This window comes from Bos grunniens, chromosome 23 (genome assembly GCF_055505025.1).
Source record: "Bos grunniens cultivar Pamir isolate PY7600 chromosome 23, Bosgru_T2T1.0, whole genome shotgun sequence".
Classification (NCBI taxonomy): domain Eukaryota; kingdom Metazoa; phylum Chordata; class Mammalia; order Artiodactyla; family Bovidae; genus Bos; species Bos grunniens.
Window position 1 is genome coordinate 18,554,189 of NC_141187.1, and position 18,498 is coordinate 18,572,686.

Genomic DNA, 18,498 nt, shown 5'->3' on the forward strand with positions numbered 1-18,498 from the left:
CTTGGGGGGCACTTAGGGAAGACTTGGGAGTTGGGGAAGAGGCGGGCTTTGAAGAAACAGAGGGGACTTGGGGAAAAGGGAGGAGAGGCTGCTAGCTGCAAGAAGTAGGCAGTGACTCCTGAAGGTCTGGGGGCTGCTGAGGAGAACGCCCCAGTTCTGTTCAGAAGATGAGCTGTGAGCCTGAACTGGGACTGATAGAAGCCTTGGCCTCCGGCCTGGTGGGAGCTCCGGGCAGCTGGCCTACAGACGTTCCTTAGTGCTGGTGAGTAGGTTTGAATCATCACTCGGGCACTGGCCTCCATCCGCCCCCACCAGCCCCCTGGCCTCAGTTCCCTGGCAACATCTGGGGGAGGGGGGTGGAGGAGCAGAAACAAGGGCCTCTGTCTGCCCAGCTGCCTCTCCCTTTGGGCTCTGCCAGACTCCACAGTGCATACGTGGGCTCCAACAGGTCCTCTTCTCTCTGGGCCACTGACTAAGCCCAGAACCACACGGCTTCTTGTTCTCAGCCCCACAAACGTAGTGCCAAATACTTCTCCCCAGGGGAGCCTCCCTGAACACTTCCCAAAGGACCCCAGTCACCCCGGCCTGTTGGCTGCAGCTAACTCTGATGTCAGCAGGCCAGACGAGGCCCGGAGATGAGCACAGAGTCCAGATGGATACATCATGCCCTCTGTGCCCAGCACTGGGCTTTGTGCACGTGGGACCACTCGAGTCCCAGACGTGCCACTGTTTGAGAGGTCAGACACGGGGGCGGGGGTTGGAGGGGGGATGTCGGGGTAATCTCCCTCAACCCTCGTCTTGAGGCCTCTTGAACCTGAGATGGGGTGTGCATACGATAGTCACTAGGGGGCGCTCAGCCACCACAGGGAAGCTGGGTGAACTTGGGATGCAGTGTCTGCGTGAGAGTGAGGACGCCTGTGACTGTGTGTTGGGGGGGCGGGTAGTTGAGAGTGTTTGGGGGGGGGTGGAGAAGGCAGGGGTCACCCCAGGATTCCAACGGATCTGTGTGTCTCTCTTTCCACCCGTCCTTGTCCGACTCCCTCAAACCCCTGCCCCCTCCAATATTCCCAGCATAGAGGAAGAATAGCTCTGGAGCCCTGACCGCACATAACCTCACTTTCCTGTACCCTCCCCGCAAATACCGCGCGGGTGTGTGTGTCTCCCGGAAGAGGGGGGACGATAGGTAATGTTCAGGCTGTGCGCCTTGGTGGGGATCGAGCACTCCCTTCTCTGGGGTGGGTGGGGGCCCGGGCTTCGGTCGGTGTCCCCAGGGGAAGGCAGTGGCCAGAGGCGCAGAGGGGACGGACCCAGGAGCTGAGGCTGGGCCTGGCCCCGCCCCCTGGGCGTGTCGGGGCGGGGCCATGCCTTCTTTTTAGTCGGCTCGTAGCGGTGAGGAGCGCAGAGGCTTGGGGCAGCCGGGCTGCGACGAGGCCGCGGCGTTGGGGGGCGAGTGGAGCCGGCGGCAGCGGCGCTCGGTCGGGAGACGCATCGAAGAGGCGGACGGACCGGCGGGGTCACCGGCCAGGGGTCTCCGCACTGGAATTTGATATTCATTTATCCAGGGTTTACCCTCCTCCTTTTTTCTGAAACATTTTTTTTTTTAACCGTATTCTTTCCCGTTTTAATTTATTTTTGCTTCCCATTCCCCACTAAATCGGGCCGACCGTCTGGGGAGATTGCTCTTTTACTCCCCCCGAAAATCACTTCGGATTCTGGAAACAAGCAGAGAAAAAAGAGGGTAGCAAGAGCTCCAAAGAGAAGTGAAGGAAGAGAGACCGGTCAGAGAGCGCGCGCTGACGAGCGACACGAGAGGGACAGGGGCAAAGTGAGTGACCTGTTTTTTGGGGGTGACCGCCAGAGCGCAGCGTGAGCCCTCCCCCTCAGGATCCCGCGTCGGACCAGCAGCGCTGACGGACAGACAGACAGACACCGCCCCCTGCCCCAGCGCCCACCTCCTCCCCGGCCGGCGGCCGACGGTGGACGCGGCGGCGAGCCGCGGGCAGGAGCCGGAGCCCGCGCCCGGAGGCGGGGTGGAGGGGGTCGGGGCTCGCGACGTTGCCCTGAAACTTTTCGTCCAACTTCTGGGCTGTTCTCGTTCCGGAGGAGCCGTGGTCCGTGCCGGGGCTGCCGAGCCGAGTGGCACCGGGAGAAGTGCTCGCTCGGGCCGGGAGGAGCCGCAGTCGGAGGAGGGGGAGGAGGAAGAAGAGAAGGAAGAGGAGAAGGGGCCGCGGTGGCGACTCGGCTCTCGGAAGCCGGGCTCATGGACGGGTGAGGCAGCTGTGTGCACAGACAGTGCTCCAGCCGCGCGCGCGCCCCAGGCCCTGGCCCGGGCCTCGGCTCCGGGAGGAAGAGGAGCCCGCCTGGGCGCCGAGGAGAGCGGGCCGCCCCGCAGCCCGAGCCGGAGAGGGAGCGCGAGCCGCGCCGGCCCCGGCCGGGCCTCCGAAACCATGAACTTTCTGCTCTCTTGGGTACATTGGAGCCTTGCCTTGCTGCTCTACCTTCACCATGCCAAGGTAAGGGCTGGGGACGTGCGTGCGAGCGCGCGCGTGGGGGACTCCGTGCCCCACGCGGGTCCTTGGGCACCGGGCTCGCGGCTTCCCCTCTATCTTCGTAGGTGTAGGGGGAGGGGGCGCGCGCTAGGTGGGAGGGCACCGGGATAGAGTCTCACCGCCCACGCGGGCCCTGCCCACCCACCAGAGTCACCGCACGTACGATCTGGGCCGACCAGCGGAGGGCGGGAGCCGGAGGAGGCGGCTGAGGGGGCTGGGCTTGCGCTGCCGCCGGCGGCTGAAGTTTGCTCCCGGCCGCTGGTCCCCGACGAACTGGAAGTCTGGGCAGCTGGGGCGGGAGCTGGAGCCCTGGCGAGCGGGGGTGGGGGTGCTCGGACCTTGGACCGGGGGAGGGCAGAGAGCGTGGAGGGGGCAGGGGGCAGGCGAGAGATGGGGCTTGCTGTCACTGCCGCTCGATCTCTGCGGCCCTCGCCGCGAGTTGGGGAAAAGTTTTGGGGTGGATTGCTGCTTGGGACCCCCCCTCTCCGCCGGGCCACCTGCGCCGCACCAACCCCCGCCCGTCCCAGCTCGCGTCCCGCTCGGTGCCCGCCCTCCCCCGCCCGGCCGGGCGCGCGCGGCGCGGAGCCGATTACATCAGCCCGGGCCTGGCCGGCCGCGTGTTCCCGGAGCCGCGGCGGCCCGAGCGGGGAACCCGGGGCGGCGAGCCGCGCCCCTCCCCCCGCCGGCTCTCCGCGGGAAGGTGACCTCTCGAGGTAGCCCCATGCCGAGGACCCGGAGAACCACCCCTGTGCCTTCCCACTGTCCCCAGTCCTTAAACCCCTCCTAGGAGGCATTTCCTCACGCCCCTTCCCAGTTTCCTCGCCTGTTCGAATAGAAGCCCCCGCTACCCCTTTATTTTTAACTCCCCTCTGCTGAGAAGACCCACGTAACCTCTCTCCAGCCCCAGACTCCGAGGAAAGAAAGATGACTGTCAGGAGTCGGGCTACCCGGGCCCAGCCCGGTGCTTTGTCGAGACTCTACTTAAAGTCCCGACTCGGTGACAGTCTGCTTCCCTCCCCTCCCCCATACTTCCGAGTGAGCTGTGCTTTAGCTTTTGGGGGGCGACCGCAGGGAGGGTTTAAAGGGTGTCCTTATTCCACGTTGCACTTTTTGGGAAAATGATTTGAAATTTGCTGTGACATGGGCGGTGTGGGACTAGCCCTCCCCGAACCTTTGGAGGGAGCTCCTGCCAGCTTTGCAAACACACTTTGTTCTGGTGAAATGGGCGTTGGAGTAGGAGCAGGTGGTTTTTGGGAACTCTAAACTTGCCCACCCAGCTTGCTTTCCCAAACCACCTGAGGGGTCCTTTTCTGCTCAGAGCGCCGTTGGAGAGGCAGAAGGAAGGAAACGGGCTGGGGTCCCTGCTGCTACCAGGAGTTCCTCAGACCCTGGCACAAAGGCCTTGGCTCCAGGCCTCCAAGGGGGGGGGGAGGGGGAGGAGAGGCTGCCTGGCCACAGTGTGACCTTCAGAGGCCCCCAGAGAAGGGCACCTGGCCCCTCCCCGCCCAGAACTGCCCCTCCCAGTGCCCCCAGCCTTGGAGGGGGTATGAAATTTCTGACCCCTTTGCTCTCTGGGGCCCAGGAGGAGTGGAGGGCATAGGAGGAATGTTAGCAGAGGGTAACAGGGGTGCCATGGAGATGGGTAAGGGGCTCAGGCAGAGACCCCTGGGCATGGGTGTCCCTGAGGGAGCTGCAGTGGCAGGCTGTCCATCTGGGATCCTGGAAACTGTTATCTGACCTTGGCCCTGGAGGCAAGGCTGGGGGTCTGGGGTGTATTGCAGCAGGGTGTGGGGAGAGAGGCAGACAGACTCTCTGTCTGCAGAGTATGCAGTTCTGTGCGCTAGAGTGCCACTCTGCTGCTCTGGATCTGCCCCAAAGAAGGGCAGGTGGGGTGGGCAGGTGGCCACGACTGGAGACTCTCTGGAAGGGCTGGGAGAAGGCTTCGCCTGTCTCGTGCTGTCAGGTCGGCCTGTCCGGTGCTGTCAGGTCGTCATGGTCGGACTAGTTGACCTTCACAGCTTCTGGGGAGGGGAGGAATGATCTAGTGGGGGTGGGGAGCAACCAGAAGCCTCAGGCTTAGGGAGTGTAGGGGGCCCCCTAGGGGCTGGGCAGTGCTAAGGCATTAAAGGCTTCCCTGGTTGCCTTTGAGGAAGGTGCCCAGCAGGTGAGAGGGACTCGGCGACCCCCTCAGTCTGGGAGGGAGAAGAAGCCAGAAAATGAGATGACAGTGCGAGCCTCGGGGCTTTGGAGATAGATTCAGGTTCTGGGGAGACTGGTTCATAGGAAAAAACAGGGCCCTCCCCTCCCCCAGGGTTTCCTCCCAGGTTTTACTCTTTAGGCAACCTGTGGCTTTACTAGGTATTCCTGAGAACAGAAGCGTTTGGGTGGGGGAGGGTGCTTGGCGCCCTGCGGTCCTCTGCACCACCCCCCGCCCCAGCACCAGCTCACCCTGGTATTTGTCATGTCAGCAGGGGAAGGTCCCCATGTTGCTTTTCTCACCCCCAGTCCTCCCTTCCTGCCCCGTCCACGTTCGTCCTCCTGTTTGACCTTAAGACTTGCCCATGGCTTTGGACCCGGGAGTCAGGGGGGCTGAGAGACTTCACTTGTCCTAGCTCAGCAAGGGGCCGGTGAGAGCTGGGGAAGGGAAATGTCAGGGAGGGGCGGGGACCTGAACAGCATTGCCTTCTGGTGTTTTCTTCCTGTGTTCTGAGCCCCCCTCACCCCCAATATCTGGTCATTCATTATCTTCCCTGACTTCAGAATTGGAGCAGCTCGGAGAGGGGGTGCTTTGTGCTGTAGGGAGCCCCTGGAGGTGCCCTGCTCGGTTCGGAAGCCCGGGAGAAGCCAGAGGCTGCAGGCTGGGAGGGGTTCCAGGAGGGAGCAGGGGCGGGTTGGCTGGGCCTGCACACCCTTGCCCCTGCCGCTGCCCATTCTTCGCTCTTTGCTTTGTCCTCAGTGGTCCCAGGCTGCACCCATGGCAGAAGGAGGGCAGAAACCCCACGAAGGTAAGTGGCCCCCCACCCCGGCCCCCACCCCGCCTGCACGTGGATGGGGTTCCCTGATCCCTGATCCCCCAGCAGATGAGTGGGAAGGTCTGTTGTGGGGGATTGTGGGGCCGGTGATCTAGAAAAGATCTAGAAAGGGGATCTAGAAAGGAAAAGGGTGAGTGCCGAGAGGTTAACCCTTCAGTTCCGGGGACTCTGACCTACTCGGACCGCTGCTAGAAATAGAACTCGTGGTCTTTTTCTTCTGCTTTTTCCAGTAAAATTTTATTTGGAGAGGGAGTCATGAGCACAGCCAGGAAGATAAATAGTATCCAGGGATCCCAGATGTCAAGGGCAGTGTCCCTTGTTCCCCTCTGCTCCCAGGGGAGGATGAATAGTCCATGACCCTTCCAACCCAGCCAGGTCCCACCTGTGGTTCTGTGTGGTGGGGGCTGTGACCCTTGCTGTCCCGATTGCTGGCTGTGCATGAGCTGGAGATGCAGAGGGTGCAGCCTCATGGAACCCCCCTCCCCGCCGGTGTGCATTCCTCTGGGGGTAGAGAGAGAAAGCCGACAGCCTCCCCATGCCCTCCTGAGGAGCAGGTTTGGGTGCTTGTGAACTTCCCTCTCGGTCCAGCAGAGGGCTGGCTGTAGCTCCCGGGAGCCCCGCCCCTCTGCCCAGCCCGAGTCTGCCTGCCTTTTGTTCACTGTGGTTTGGAGTACGGATCCTCCCATTTCTCTAGGGACGCCCTGGCTCTCCCCAGTGCTGAATGTAGCCTCTACTCCTGTGCTCCGCCTCTGAGAAGGAAAGGCCCTGGGGTCTTCCTCCAGGCGAGTTTCCCAGACCCGAGTCAGGTGGCCCCGGTGGTGGCCAGGGCCAGTGTTTGCACTCCCCAGGCCGCTGGCGATGCCTGGCTGGTGTTGCCTCCTTCCTCACCTGGCGGGGAGGGGGTCCTTTCCTGGACTCAGGGCCTGGCTTCCTTGCTGAGCCACTGACACTGCCCCTTCCCAGGGTGCACCCAGCCCCCTCAGCTTCCAGTGGTCTCTCTCTGTGGTCTGGGAGAGGCGAGACAAATGGTCTTTGTCTGCTGGGGAAAAAGGTTGTCTTCAAGAAATAAGGAAAGCCACGAGTCTGAAGTTGGAGTGTATGTGTGCCCATGCCTGAGAAGAAAGCAGGACAGCTTTCCTTGGAGACAGTGGCTGGGGTGTGATGGGTGCGATGAGGTTTCCCTCTCTACCTCCTGGGGGACCTCAGGGATCCCAGGGAGCTTTTCCAAGAAATTCCCAGCTTGGATCTTTTTATCCTCAGCTACCAACTCATGACCCAGGCCAGACCATTCTACTGTCCTGTCCTTGTGGCCCCAAAGTCTTGGCCACCTCTGTTCCCAACCAGGGTGAAGTGTCAGGTCAAGAATTCTTGATTAGTCATCTTCTTCAATGTAGACTTGGCTTAGAAAAGGACTTCTTCAGGTCCCTGCTCTGGTTTATACTCTTTCTGATGATGCTTGATCCTAACCCTTTTAGCAGTGGAGAGTTCTGTGCCCATTGGATGGGGAAAGCAGAAACCTCAGACGAGTCTAGGAGCCTCTTTTATTCTCTTTCCTGTTTTCACACTTGTAGCCTCACCTTCTTCCCCTCAGCTCCTCGCATTATCCTTAATCCACTGTATACCCCCACCACCCCCAGGCTCATGTTCCTTCACCCCTCTGGCGAGAGGAGTGAGGGGAGACTTAGCTATGGCCTCTGACTGGGAGGCAGCTGGGAGTATGCACTTCAGATGCTGTGGTGGGATTCCAACCTTGTATCTCCTGGGCTGAGAAAAGGGCACATGTTCTTGGGGCTGGAGTTGGAAGGCAAAACCCTCTACTTCAGCCTCTTGTTTCGGTGTCTTTAGCGATCCGCCCAGCCCACCTACACAGATGTGCAGAGCCTCACGCCCAGAGAGGGAGGAACTGGCCCAAGGTCACACCGAGTCCTGGCCAGGGCCCAGGCTTCCTCGCTAGCTGGGTGCTGCTTCTTCTCTTCTGTATAGGGGAAATTCATTTCAGGGACAGGATTGCTCCGTGGTGGTGATGGAGGGGTGACAGGGAGCAGCAGGCCAGGCCGCAATTTGAGGCAGCCATTCGGAGTCCTGACTTCATGTGTTCTCAAGGGCCCCGCCCCTGTGGCCCAGAATCACCCCTTCATGCTCTGGTGCACCCCAGGCTCCACGGCCAGCCTGGGAAGTTGTCTTTACCCTGGTCTCCCTCCAGATCAGCTTCTAGAAGCTCTCTGTGACTGCAGTGGCAGCGCCGTTTTTTCCATGATGCAAGCAGTTTGCCCTCCTGGGTGGGGTTATCGGTGGCTGGCAGGGCCAGCGCAGTGTGCCCGCCCACAGCCACCTGCTGATTCCAGGCGGACCCAGCCCCTGGGCCGATGCCCACTGCCTCCTCAGCCCGTATCTGGGGAGGGGGTCTGGCAGGTGGCAAAGTGCCCCCCAAGGCTGCCCTTCTGTTTCACAGGACTTTGGCTTGGGGAGGCTTTGATGTTCAGAGCCAACTTTAACTGTGTGACTTAATGGCAGTGTGGCCTTGGAGCCAGTTACTCAGCCTCTCTAAGCCTCTAGTTCCCCATTTGTAAAGCCAGGGGGAGGGTGGGTCCTACCAGAACCTTGCAGTACCGTGGGGGGAGAATTGTCTGGGATAACATCACGGACTCCTGTACACAGCACCAGAGCACAAAAGAAGTGCTCTTTGAGTGGCTGTCAGCTAATGGTGCGGTGGCTGCTGCGGGGAGGTGGGAGGGAAATGGAGAGCAAGCAGGTTTGCCAAGCTGGCTGTCCTTTCACGGGAAGCTTAGAGACCCCCAGCAGATATACACATACTCAGACTGCCCTCTGGCCTCACAGTTGACCTAGGAATCGGCTTGGCTGTCATGGTGAGGCAAGGGGACCAGATATGGCAGGGTGACTCCCTTGGGATCTGACAACACCATGTAATCTTTAGAATAAACACAGGTCTTCATCAGTGTTGGCGGTGGAAAGCTAGGGAAGGCCTTCAACCACGGCCCGAGACACTTAAGTTATGTTTGGAAGGCCTTTCCCGTGGTGGTTACCTCTCACAGAAAGGAGAGGCCTTGCAGAGCTGGGTGGAGAGAGGGGCCGGCCGTCTCTTCTGTGACCTGCTGGGCTCACGTGTCACCCCCTTCCCACACAGTGGTGAAGTTCATGGATGTCTACCAGCGCAGCTTCTGCCGTCCCATCGAGACCCTGGTGGACATCTTCCAGGAGTACCCAGATGAGATTGAGTTCATTTTCAAGCCGTCCTGTGTGCCCCTGATGCGGTGCGGGGGCTGCTGTAATGACGAAAGTCTGGAGTGTGTGCCCACTGAGGAGTTCAACATCACCATGCAGGTGGGCATCGGCAGGGAGCTGGGGTGGGGCCGGGGGTGGGCCCTCAGGCTTTGGCCACAGGTGTTCCCCAGCCCTTTCCTGGCAGCTCTTAAAGGGAGGAGCTAGGCTTGCCTTGCCCAGCTCCTGCCGCGGAGTCAGTCAAGGGGAGATGCGGGCGTCTGACCCTCTTTGGAGAAAAAGATGCTTGCCTTTCTGAGCCCAGGTTTCCAACAACCCCTGATCACTTCCTCCTCCTTCTTGACCTCTGCCCGCTGGGCTCAGGAGAGGGCTGACACCTGTGACAGGAGCCCCTCCCTTCCTCTCTTGGAGGAAGACAGCCCTGCCTCCCTGGGGCTCTGTTTGGGAAGCTGGATGAGTCTGGTCTGTGGGGAGTTTAAAAAGCCAGTCCTTTGCTGCTGCCTGGTCACAGGGCGTGTCTCAGCCTGGATGGGGCTGGAGGGAGCTCTGAGACCCCAGGGAGGAGTGGGTGGCTCTTGGGTGGCTCCTGGGGGTTGGGTGAGGCCTGGAGGGGATAACAGGAGGGGAGGGAGGGGGAGAGGCAAGAACCCAGGACCTGAATTCCCAGCCTGGCCAACCCTGCAGACATGTCTGCCCTCAAGAGAAGCAGGGGCTCCTTGAGGTCAGCAGGGTGGGAGGAGTTGGAGTGGGCCTGAGGCTCTTTCTGATAGAGCCCTTGGTCCCCCACACTTCTACCACCCTTTTCTGCTCTGTAGAACCCCTGGGTGCTAAGTGGCAGGAGCCATGGGGTTTCCCACCTGGGTATGGCTGGCTGGGTCACTAACCTCTGTGATCTGCTTCCTTTCCCTTCAGATTATGCGGATCAAACCTCACCAAAGCCAGCACATAGGAGAGATGAGCTTCCTACAGCATAACAAATGTGAATGCAGGTGAGGATGGAGTCTTGGAGTCATTCATTCAGTGAACAGCTTCAGGGGGCTTGCTCTGGACCAGAGTTAAGCGTGTTCCAGAGTTAAGCATGTTAGCTCATTTTCACCCTCCAGCTGTATAACTGTGGGCATTTAGGTTTTATTTTAATGTGCCTCAGTTTCCACATCTGTGAAATGGGCACAATAATAGTATTACATACTGCCTAGCATTGTTACAAGGATTAAGTGAGTTGTTATATGTCAAGAGATTAAAACTGTACTGATGTATCATAAATACTGTTATTGTTATTATCACCATCTGAACGCCTCTCTGTTTTGTTCTTTTCTCTTTCTCTACCTACTGCAGACCAAAGAAAGATAAAGCAAGGCAAGAAAAGTAAGTGGCCACAATTTTCGCCCTTCTCCCTCTCCGTGACCAATTGTCTTGGTTTGGGGCTCTTGGCTTCCTCTCTCAGGGGGTGGGGGTCTGACGGGGGGTCAGTTGGGTCTGAGAGTTGGTTTCACGGGGCCTCGTTGTAGCAGCAGTGGGATGGAGCAAGCCCTAGGATGACAGCTCTAGAATGACTGACAAAATGCGGCCTGGTGTCTGGAGCTTCCTTTGGAAGAGACGATGCGTCTCCGGGCCATTCCTGGCCGGGATTTGCGTGTGGGGCCAGCGTGGACGCTGGCTCCTGGGCCTGCTCTAGCCTCCCATCACCCATGGCAGGGAGAGGGAGTGGGTGGCAGGGAGGCCAGCTTTTGTGTGTTAGAGGAAGTGGCCTCTTTCAGTGGCTGCAGCGGTGGTGCAGTTGGACTGGGGGGCCAGCTGGGGTGTTTTCTTGATGCGTGCCCTCCTGTGGGAGTGAGACAGGCCAGAGCCGCTCAGCCCCGTTGGCCAGGGAGAAAGAGGTGAATGTTGGCTATCTTCTGAGGCTTCCCGTTGCTCAGTGTGGAGGGTCAGGTCAGGGTAGAGCAGGTGGGAAGAGGTCTGGGGGCCATGAGCCTTCAGGATAGGGTGAGCAGCTGGCACGGGAGAGAGCCTGCAGGGGAAGAGACTGAGAGAGAGTACCTCCACCCTCCTCCCACCCACCATCCCGTCTGCCCCCCAACGCTCTGGTGACACTGAAGCCCCAGTGGCCTCGACCCCTTGCCTCTTCCCTAAGCCCCCAGCTCCCAGTATTGCTGTGGCTATAGAGCAGTGAGTGGGGAGAGCAGGTGCACAGAGAGAATGTGCAAGTGAGTGCAGACCCTCCTCTTCCAGTATTTTCTCCCTCTCCTCCATCCCTTCCCCCCTCACTCTCCCCTGTGGCTGTCCTCCTGAGGGGTATTCTTGGTGGGGGTGTGGGGGGGCGGTGTGGGCAGGTGTAGAGAGTGCTGGTTCCCTTGAGGGGGACAGGCTTCAGCCTGCCCCCCCCACCCTGCCTGCCCATTCCCCAAATCCCTGCCTTGCCCACAGGGAGAGTAGGGGGCTCGCCTGGGCCCGGAAGAGAGTCTGGTGAGATGGTGTAGCAGGCTTTGACAGGCTGGGGAGAGGACCTGCTGCCAAGTGCCGCCCAGGCCCCTCCTCCCCACGCCTCCCTAACTCCCACCCCACCCTGCCGCCTGCCCGGGGCTCCCAGGGCACCCAGCCCCGCCTCTCGGCCCAGGTTATGGCTGGGCTAGCTGGTGCCTTTCATGTGCCGCCCTTGGTTTTGTGCCAGCTCCAAGATAGCTGCTCCCCCACAACCGGGGTTTACAGAGGCAGGGCCCCTTGGAGGGACCCCTCGCTGTTGTACTTGGATGTGAAGGCAGAAGGTGCCTGGAGCCCACGCCCTCCCTTGCCCCTCATCCAGTCAGGTCTCTGATTTCCTCCCCAAATCCTGGCCTGCCTTCCAGAGCCCCTGACCTTCAGGGTCAGACCTATACAGGGCTGCTGGGCACAGAGCTGGCTCTCTAAGCTTTGTCCGCCACCCCAGCCTGGGACCAGGAGACACCACAAGTGTGGAGGCCTGTAGGTCCAGTGTTCTCCGCCCAGCCTCTGGTTCCCACTCACAGCCTTGCTCAGGTGTGGCTAAAGTGGGTGAACCCACCGCCCCCCCCCCGCCCCCGCACCCCAAGAGTGGCTGAAGTGCCTTCAAAGTGCCCGCCACCCCGTCCCCGTCCCGCCTGTGTGCCCATGTGCAAGCTCTCCCGTGTGCCCCGGTGTGTGTCCTGCATCCTGCGCCCCTCACTGCTTCCTTTCCTCTCCCCTTCCCCCTCGCTTTCTCTCTGTCTGTTTTTTTATTTTCCAGAAAATCAGTTCGAGGAAAGGGCAAAGGGCAAAAAAGAAAGCGCAAGAAATCCCGGTATAAATCCTGGAGCGCGTACGTGGTGCCGCTGCCGTCTCATTCCCCCCACCGGAGCCTTCCTGGCCCCCAGTCAAACTCCTACCTGCAGGACCCCAGAGCTCCGCCCTCCTCCCCCCTCCCCCGTCCCCTTCTCTGGCTCCCAGCCTCCCTCCTCCCAGTGTCTCTCTCTCACTCTCACTCCACTAATTGGCACCGAGGGGGTAGACATGGTGGTGGCATTACCGTCCAGGGTTGGAGGTGGGAGGGTGGGCAGAGTGGGCCTGCAGGGTTCAGGGAGGGGGTCTCTGGCTTGGCTGGGGCACCGCCTTTTCCCTCACCCACTGGGCATTGGTGGCGGGCCCATGTTGGCACGGGTGCCAGGCACGGATGCCTGCTCACCCAACTGGTTTCCACCGCTCTAGGCTTCCGCACTTCTCTGGAAGCTGGGGGGTGGGGTAGGGAGGACAGATGTGGTGTGAGGAAGGGGCGCAGATGACAGGAGGCAGCTTGTTGTTGGCTGAAGGAGGACGTGGGGTCAAACACCCCTGTGGCCCTCCTTGCGGACTTGGGGCCTCCAGAGGGGAGCCCCGTATTCCAGCCCAACCTATGGCACTCCCAGAAGCCTTCCCCCAGGGTGGCCTCTTCCTCTGGGTTTGAGGTGGTGGGGGCCCTCTGGCCACCAGTGGCCTGGCCCGTGGACCCTGCCTCTGGCCCTAGCCTGCCATCACTCCCTGCCTCAGCCCTTTGGTCGGGGGGCCGGGGCGTGAGCCCTCACAAAGGGAGAAGTTGGCCCCAATGGGCATCCCCAGCAGGTCGGAGAGTCAAGGTGTGCTTTCTCAGGGGTGGTAGCCGTTGGGCCCCGTGGCCTGAGACTTGCACTTGTGCCCGTGGGATAGCCCAGCCCGCTCCTCGCACTCTGCCCGGCCACATCGCCGCTTCCTGCGGGCCGGCTTCTAGTTATTGCTGCCTCTTTTTCCGCCGCTCTCTCTTGTCTTCCGCTGTGGCATCGGAGCCTTCCAGGGTGTGGACGGGCGCGGGGGCCCGCAAGCCGGGTGGGGTGCAGCTGCGGGCGTGGTGGGGGTGTTGCACGGATTTTTTCTCTCTCTCTGCTGACGCTCTAGCTTAGATGTCTTTCCTTTTGCCTTTTGCAGTCCCTGTGGGCCTTGCTCAGAGCGGAGAAAGCATTTGTTTGTACAAGATCCGCAGACGTGTAAATGTTCCTGCAAAAACACAGACTCGCGTTGCAAGGCGAGGCAGCTTGAGTTAAACGAACGTACTTGCAGGTTGGTTCCCAGAGGGCGAGCAAGTCAGAGAGGGGCTTTGCTCAGAGATGGGGAGAGAGAGAGAGAGAAAGAGAGAGAGAGAGAGTGAGCGAGCGCGCACTTGAGAGTTGCCAGCTGCTTGCTCTGCTTCTAGCTGCCTGCCTGGTGACTGCCGCCTTCTCTGCTCGTGGGGGGCCCCTGTGCTGGGCGGCAGGCGCTGGCCAGCCTGGCGGGGCCCATTCAGAGCTTGCCCTGGTTGCCTGAGTGGGCAGGCCTGCGTGGCTTCCTGTGGTGGTGTGGACGCAAGCTGAGTGTTGTGTCCTGTGGTCCTGCTCCTGGTGGCGGTTGGTCCTGATGTTATGATGACTGCCTTTGCTACTAATAGGGAGGGCCCGTCCGGGCATGGGGGACATGCTGCCTCTACAAAGTGCAGACAGCTGGGGGACTTTGGCACCGCCTCTGAGGTCTGCACCGCTGGGTTTCTCATCCCCTCAGTGTCTCTCCATGGGGACAGGGGTTGAGTGCATCCTCAGACTGGGGGCCTGGAGTGCATGGGCCCTGGCTGTTGGTTTAGGGCAGAGAGGAGATTACCATCAGGGCACAACTGATACCGCAATACTCGGGTCATCATGGCAGCAACCAGAACAGCCCACCTGTTATTTCCTCAGGATGGGTGGATGGAAGGAGCCACACCCATCCTCCTGACACTGGATTGTGAGTCCCTCACGCCTGGATTTTATTCATCTGTGTGACCCCCAGCTGTCTGTTCTTCTGTCCCTTGTGCACACCGGGGGCCAGGGAAGTGTCAGGCGGTGAGCGAGTACATGAGCGATTTCAGGGGTGAGGACAGGAACAGGAGCCCGTGACTGGTGGCTGGCAGTCTTTTGATGCCTTTGATGGCGTTTCGACCGTCTGGCCTGTGCTCAAAGGCAGGGAGCCCTCTGGGCCAGCGCAAGTTTCACCCTGGGATGAGAGGCTTTTATGGGGATTCCCAGGCGGGGCCAGGGCCACCCCCCAACCCCGACTGCCCCCTCTAGCTAGTCCAGATGCCTCATTAATTAACAAGGTCCTTCGAATGTGGCTGTCTCCCCCATCCCCCATGTTCCTGTGGCTTGTGAGTGTCAGGGGAGGCTGGGACCAGGCCGCGGGGCGTTGCTGTGGGTTCTGTCTGTCTTGGCAGTATGTGAAGACCAAAATGTACACTCTGCTGCAGGGGTGGGGGCTCTGACTTACCCCGGGGCTAGATGAGGGGGTCTCTGCATCTCCCAGGGGCCTCAGAGAAGATAAGGGACTCGCTGTCTTAGGGTTACCATGGTAATGATTCTGGAGAGATGGACTGGGGGATGTCTACAGTGACCTGGGGGCCAAGTGAAGTTACCTGAACCCCTCCTCTGATCTGGCTGTATGGGGGAATGTCCATCCTCAGATTAGAAGCTTAGATACCCATTTCTAGGTTCTCAGAAGGGAAGGTCTGCTCTGGTCCTTCCTCACATGGGGAGGGTAAAAGGTGAGCTGCCCCAGGCCTGACGCATGATGGGAGAATTCCAGGAGTCCCCTTTGCTTCCCGCACCCTAAGTTAAATAGCACATTGAAAAGGAAAGGCAGTCTGGTGCCCGGGGCCTGATGCAGAGGCACAGACAGAGAGGGGAGGTGTGTCCCTCACCTTCCCTGGGTTCCCAAGCCCTGCCGGGTCCCCGTCCCTCAGGAGCCTCCCTTGCCCAGCCCGCTGGCCTGCTTGGCCTCTGCACAGGCCCATCCTTCACTCTCCCCCACTCGCTCCCCCAAACCAGCCCCATAGGGACCGCCCTGAAACATCTCCGGCAGGGATGCTTTGCTGATTAACTCGGTCCAACTTTGCTCACCCGTCAGCTCTTAAATGTCAAGCAGGGACCGTTCTCGGGGGCGTGTTCATTTGTTGCTTGTGATGAGATGTCATCCTGTCTTTGTCTTGTCGCAGCTGGGCTGTAGAGTCCAGAGGGCAGCCTGGGAGCCCCGGGCTTAGCTCCTGCTCAGGCGGTGGTGGAGGGGGCCCTTGGCCAAGGGCTCCCGGAGGCTAGGACTGTGCTTTCTCTTCTTCTCCACCGCCGCCTCAGGCTGCAGAAAGGGGGGGCTGCAGCCTCCCCACCAGAGCCCCTCCCCTGGCCCTGACCCCCAGCCTTTGTCTCCCCTGTCCCCGCAGATGTGACAAGCCGAGGCGGTGAGCCGGGCTGGAGGAAGGAGCCTCCCTCAGGGTTTCGGGAACCAGACGTCTCACCAGGAAAGACTGACACAGAACTACCCATAGCCGCCGCCACCACCACCACACCACCACCACCACCACCACCGTCGACAGAACAATCCTGAATCCAGAAACCTGACATGAAGGAAGAGGAGGCTGTGCGCAGAGCACTTTGGGTCCGGAGCGTGAGGCTCCGGCAGAAGCATTCATGGGCGGGTGACCCAGCACGGTTCCTCTTGGAATTGGATTGCCATTTTATTTCTCTTGCTGCTAAATCACCGAGCCCGGAAGATTAGAGAGTTTTATTTCTGGGATTCCTGTAGACACACCCACCCACATACATACATTTATATATATATATATATTATATATATAAAAATAAATATATATATTTTATATATATATAAAATATATATATTCTTTTTAAAAAATTAACATTGCTAATGTTATTGGTGTCTTCACTGGATGTATTTGACTGCTGTGGACTTGAGTTGGGAGGAGAATGTCCCTGCCCAGATCCCGACAAGGAGGAGGACGGAAGGAGAGAGTCTGGCATCGTCTTTTTATCCCTCTTACGGCAGCCAGGGTCCCCTCCCCTGTCTGGGAATGCGCAAGGCCAGGGCACGGGGGCAAATTTGGTCTGCTTTTGGGAAGCCCGACAAACCCAGCCCTGGCCCTGAGCCTCTTTCCCGAGTCAAATGGACAGAAAGACAGCTGACAGGTACAGGGGGACAAGGACGCTGGCTCTGACCAGGAGTTTGGGGGAGACTCGGGACACTGCTGTGCTTTGGAGACCCCCTCCGTGCGCATCTTGCCCCCCGCCCAGGGGCACTGCCTGGAAGACTCAGGAGCCTGGGCAGCCTTCACCTCCTCACCCGCTTCCAAGATGCCCAGGAGGCCACCGACATGTCTCAGCGAAGAGAAGAGACGTTGGTGGAGGAAGGGCCACCCCGGTGACAGCTGGTCCTCCGAGGGAAGGGCCTCTGCCTTGGCCCTCTCCCAGCTTCGCTCCCCGGGTGCAGCCCAGGAGGGCCCGATGTCCTCAGACCATTGAAACCACTAGTTCTGTCCCCTCCAGGAGACCTGGCTGTGTGTGTGTGAGTGGTTAACCCACCTCCGTCCCCCAACCCACCCGACCCCACCCGACCCAACCCTTCCCGCGGCGCAGAGAGACAGGGCAGGATCCCCGTGCCCACCCTGGAGGCAGAGAAAAGAGAAGTGTTTTATATACGGTACTTATTTAATATCCCTTTTTAATTAGAAATTAAAACAGTTAATTTAATTAAAGAGTAGGGTTTTTTTCAGTATTCTTGGTTAATATTTAATTTCAACTATTTATGAGATGTATTTCTTGCTCTCTCGCTCTCTCTTGTTTGTACTGGTCTTTGTGTAGAAAACTCCTGTTTCCAATCTCTCTCTCTGATCGGTGACAGTCACTAGCTTGTCCTGAACAGATATTTAATTTTGCTAACACTCAACTCTGCCCTCCCCATCCCCTGGCTCCCCACCACACATTCCTTTGAAATAAGGTTTCAATATACATCTACATACTATATATATATTTGGCAACTTGTGTTTGTATATATATATATATATATATATATATATGTTTATGTATATATGTGATTCTGATAAAATAGACATTGCTATTCTGTTTTTTATATGTAAAAACAAAACAAGAAAAAATAGAGAATTCTACATACTAAATCTCTCTCCTTTTTTAATTTTAATATTTGTTATCATTTATTTATTGGTGCTACTGTTTATCCATAATAATTGTGGGGAAAAAGATATTAACATCACATCTTTGTCTCTAGTGCAGTTTTTCGAGATATTCCGTAGTACATATTTATTTTTAAACAACAACGAAGGAATACAGATATATCTTAAAGAAAAAAACATTTTGTATTAAAGAATTTAATTCTGATCTCAAAGCTCCTCCTGGTTTCTCCTTCTCCATTGAATCTTTGTTCCAGACTTTCTCCTGCACCCCCCTTCCCTCCTCCCATGGGAAACATGGTTTTTGCCTGAGGTCTGGGAAAGGGGTTCCAGGTGTATAGGCTATGGGGTGACCCACTTCATTGTGCTGGGGCTAGAGTCCTTCCATTCTGGCTGGACCGGTCCCAGGGGAGCTCATCTATTCTTTGCCATCTACAGAAACTGGGGAGAGAGAGACAGCTCCGTTGGAGCCAAGGTCCCTGCAGTGAGTAGTGCTGCCTCCAGGTGCTGTGTGATCCAGGTGGTGTCCCGTGTCAGGGACAAAACTAGCTATGTGTCTGGGCTTGTTCCCACCGGACACTAAGGGTCTGGGTTTGGTGCTGGAGCCTTGGCTGCAACAGGCTGGGAGTGGGAAGAAGCACTCATGTGGGTCCTGTGACCCCAGGGTGTAATTGAGTTTTACATGGTGGTTCTCCAGTTCCTTGAACCTCTGGAAGCTGGGCCCAAGTTCTGCTTGCCCCTAAGTGGACTCCCTGCCTTGCCTTGCTGCTCAGGCCTGTCTTGCGTGCAGTCCCGGGGAAGGTGGAAGCTGTTTGGGACTTTGGCATTTATGAGCAATGCTTCCAAGTCCACTTCTCTAGCTTCTTTTATTTATTGGGCCACCAGCCATGGTGCCAGAGCTTGGGATGCTGTTATGAATGAGACACAATTCCAACCCCCATACGTCTGGTGAGGGTGGGTGAAGAAACACAGAATTATAAATTCACAAATAGAAAAACACATAAAAGATGATGGGGTCATTTTTTTGGCCATGTGGCAGGTGGGATCTTAGTTCCCTGACTAGACCAGGGATCAAACCTGTGCCCCCTGTAGCGGAAGCATGGAGTTCTAATCACTGGACCTCTAGGGAGCATTTAGGGTCTGGGGGATATCTGATCCAGCTTGGAGTGGGAAAGGATGGCGGGTGGTAGAGTCTAGGGGGTCT

General features: G+C 58.4%; 1 protein-coding gene across 4 annotated transcripts; it reads left to right on the top strand.

Moving 5' to 3' along the window:
- Nucleotides 1-1,398: 1,398 nt before the first annotated feature.
- On the top strand, nt 1,399-17,509 carry VEGFA (vascular endothelial growth factor A). 4 transcript variants are annotated; one of them, XM_086371833.1, is made up of 8 exons: nt 1,399-2,513; nt 5,506-5,554; nt 8,727-8,923; nt 9,734-9,810; nt 10,157-10,186; nt 12,060-12,131; nt 13,247-13,378; nt 15,537-17,509. In XM_086371833.1, exons 1-8 carry the CDS (start codon nt 2,448-2,450, stop codon nt 15,556-15,558), a joined length of 645 nt encoding a protein of 214 aa, XP_086227959.1. In that variant the 5' UTR covers nt 1,399-2,447; the 3' UTR covers nt 15,559-17,509. The 4 variants fall into 4 exon arrangements, with proteins under 4 accessions (XP_086227959.1, XP_086227958.1, XP_086227960.1 ...); XM_086371834.1 differs by lacking the exon at nt 1,399-2,513 and adding an exon at nt 3,146-3,262; XM_086371832.1 differs by lacking the exon at nt 12,060-12,131.
- The last annotated feature ends 989 nt before the right edge of the window (nt 17,510-18,498 follow it).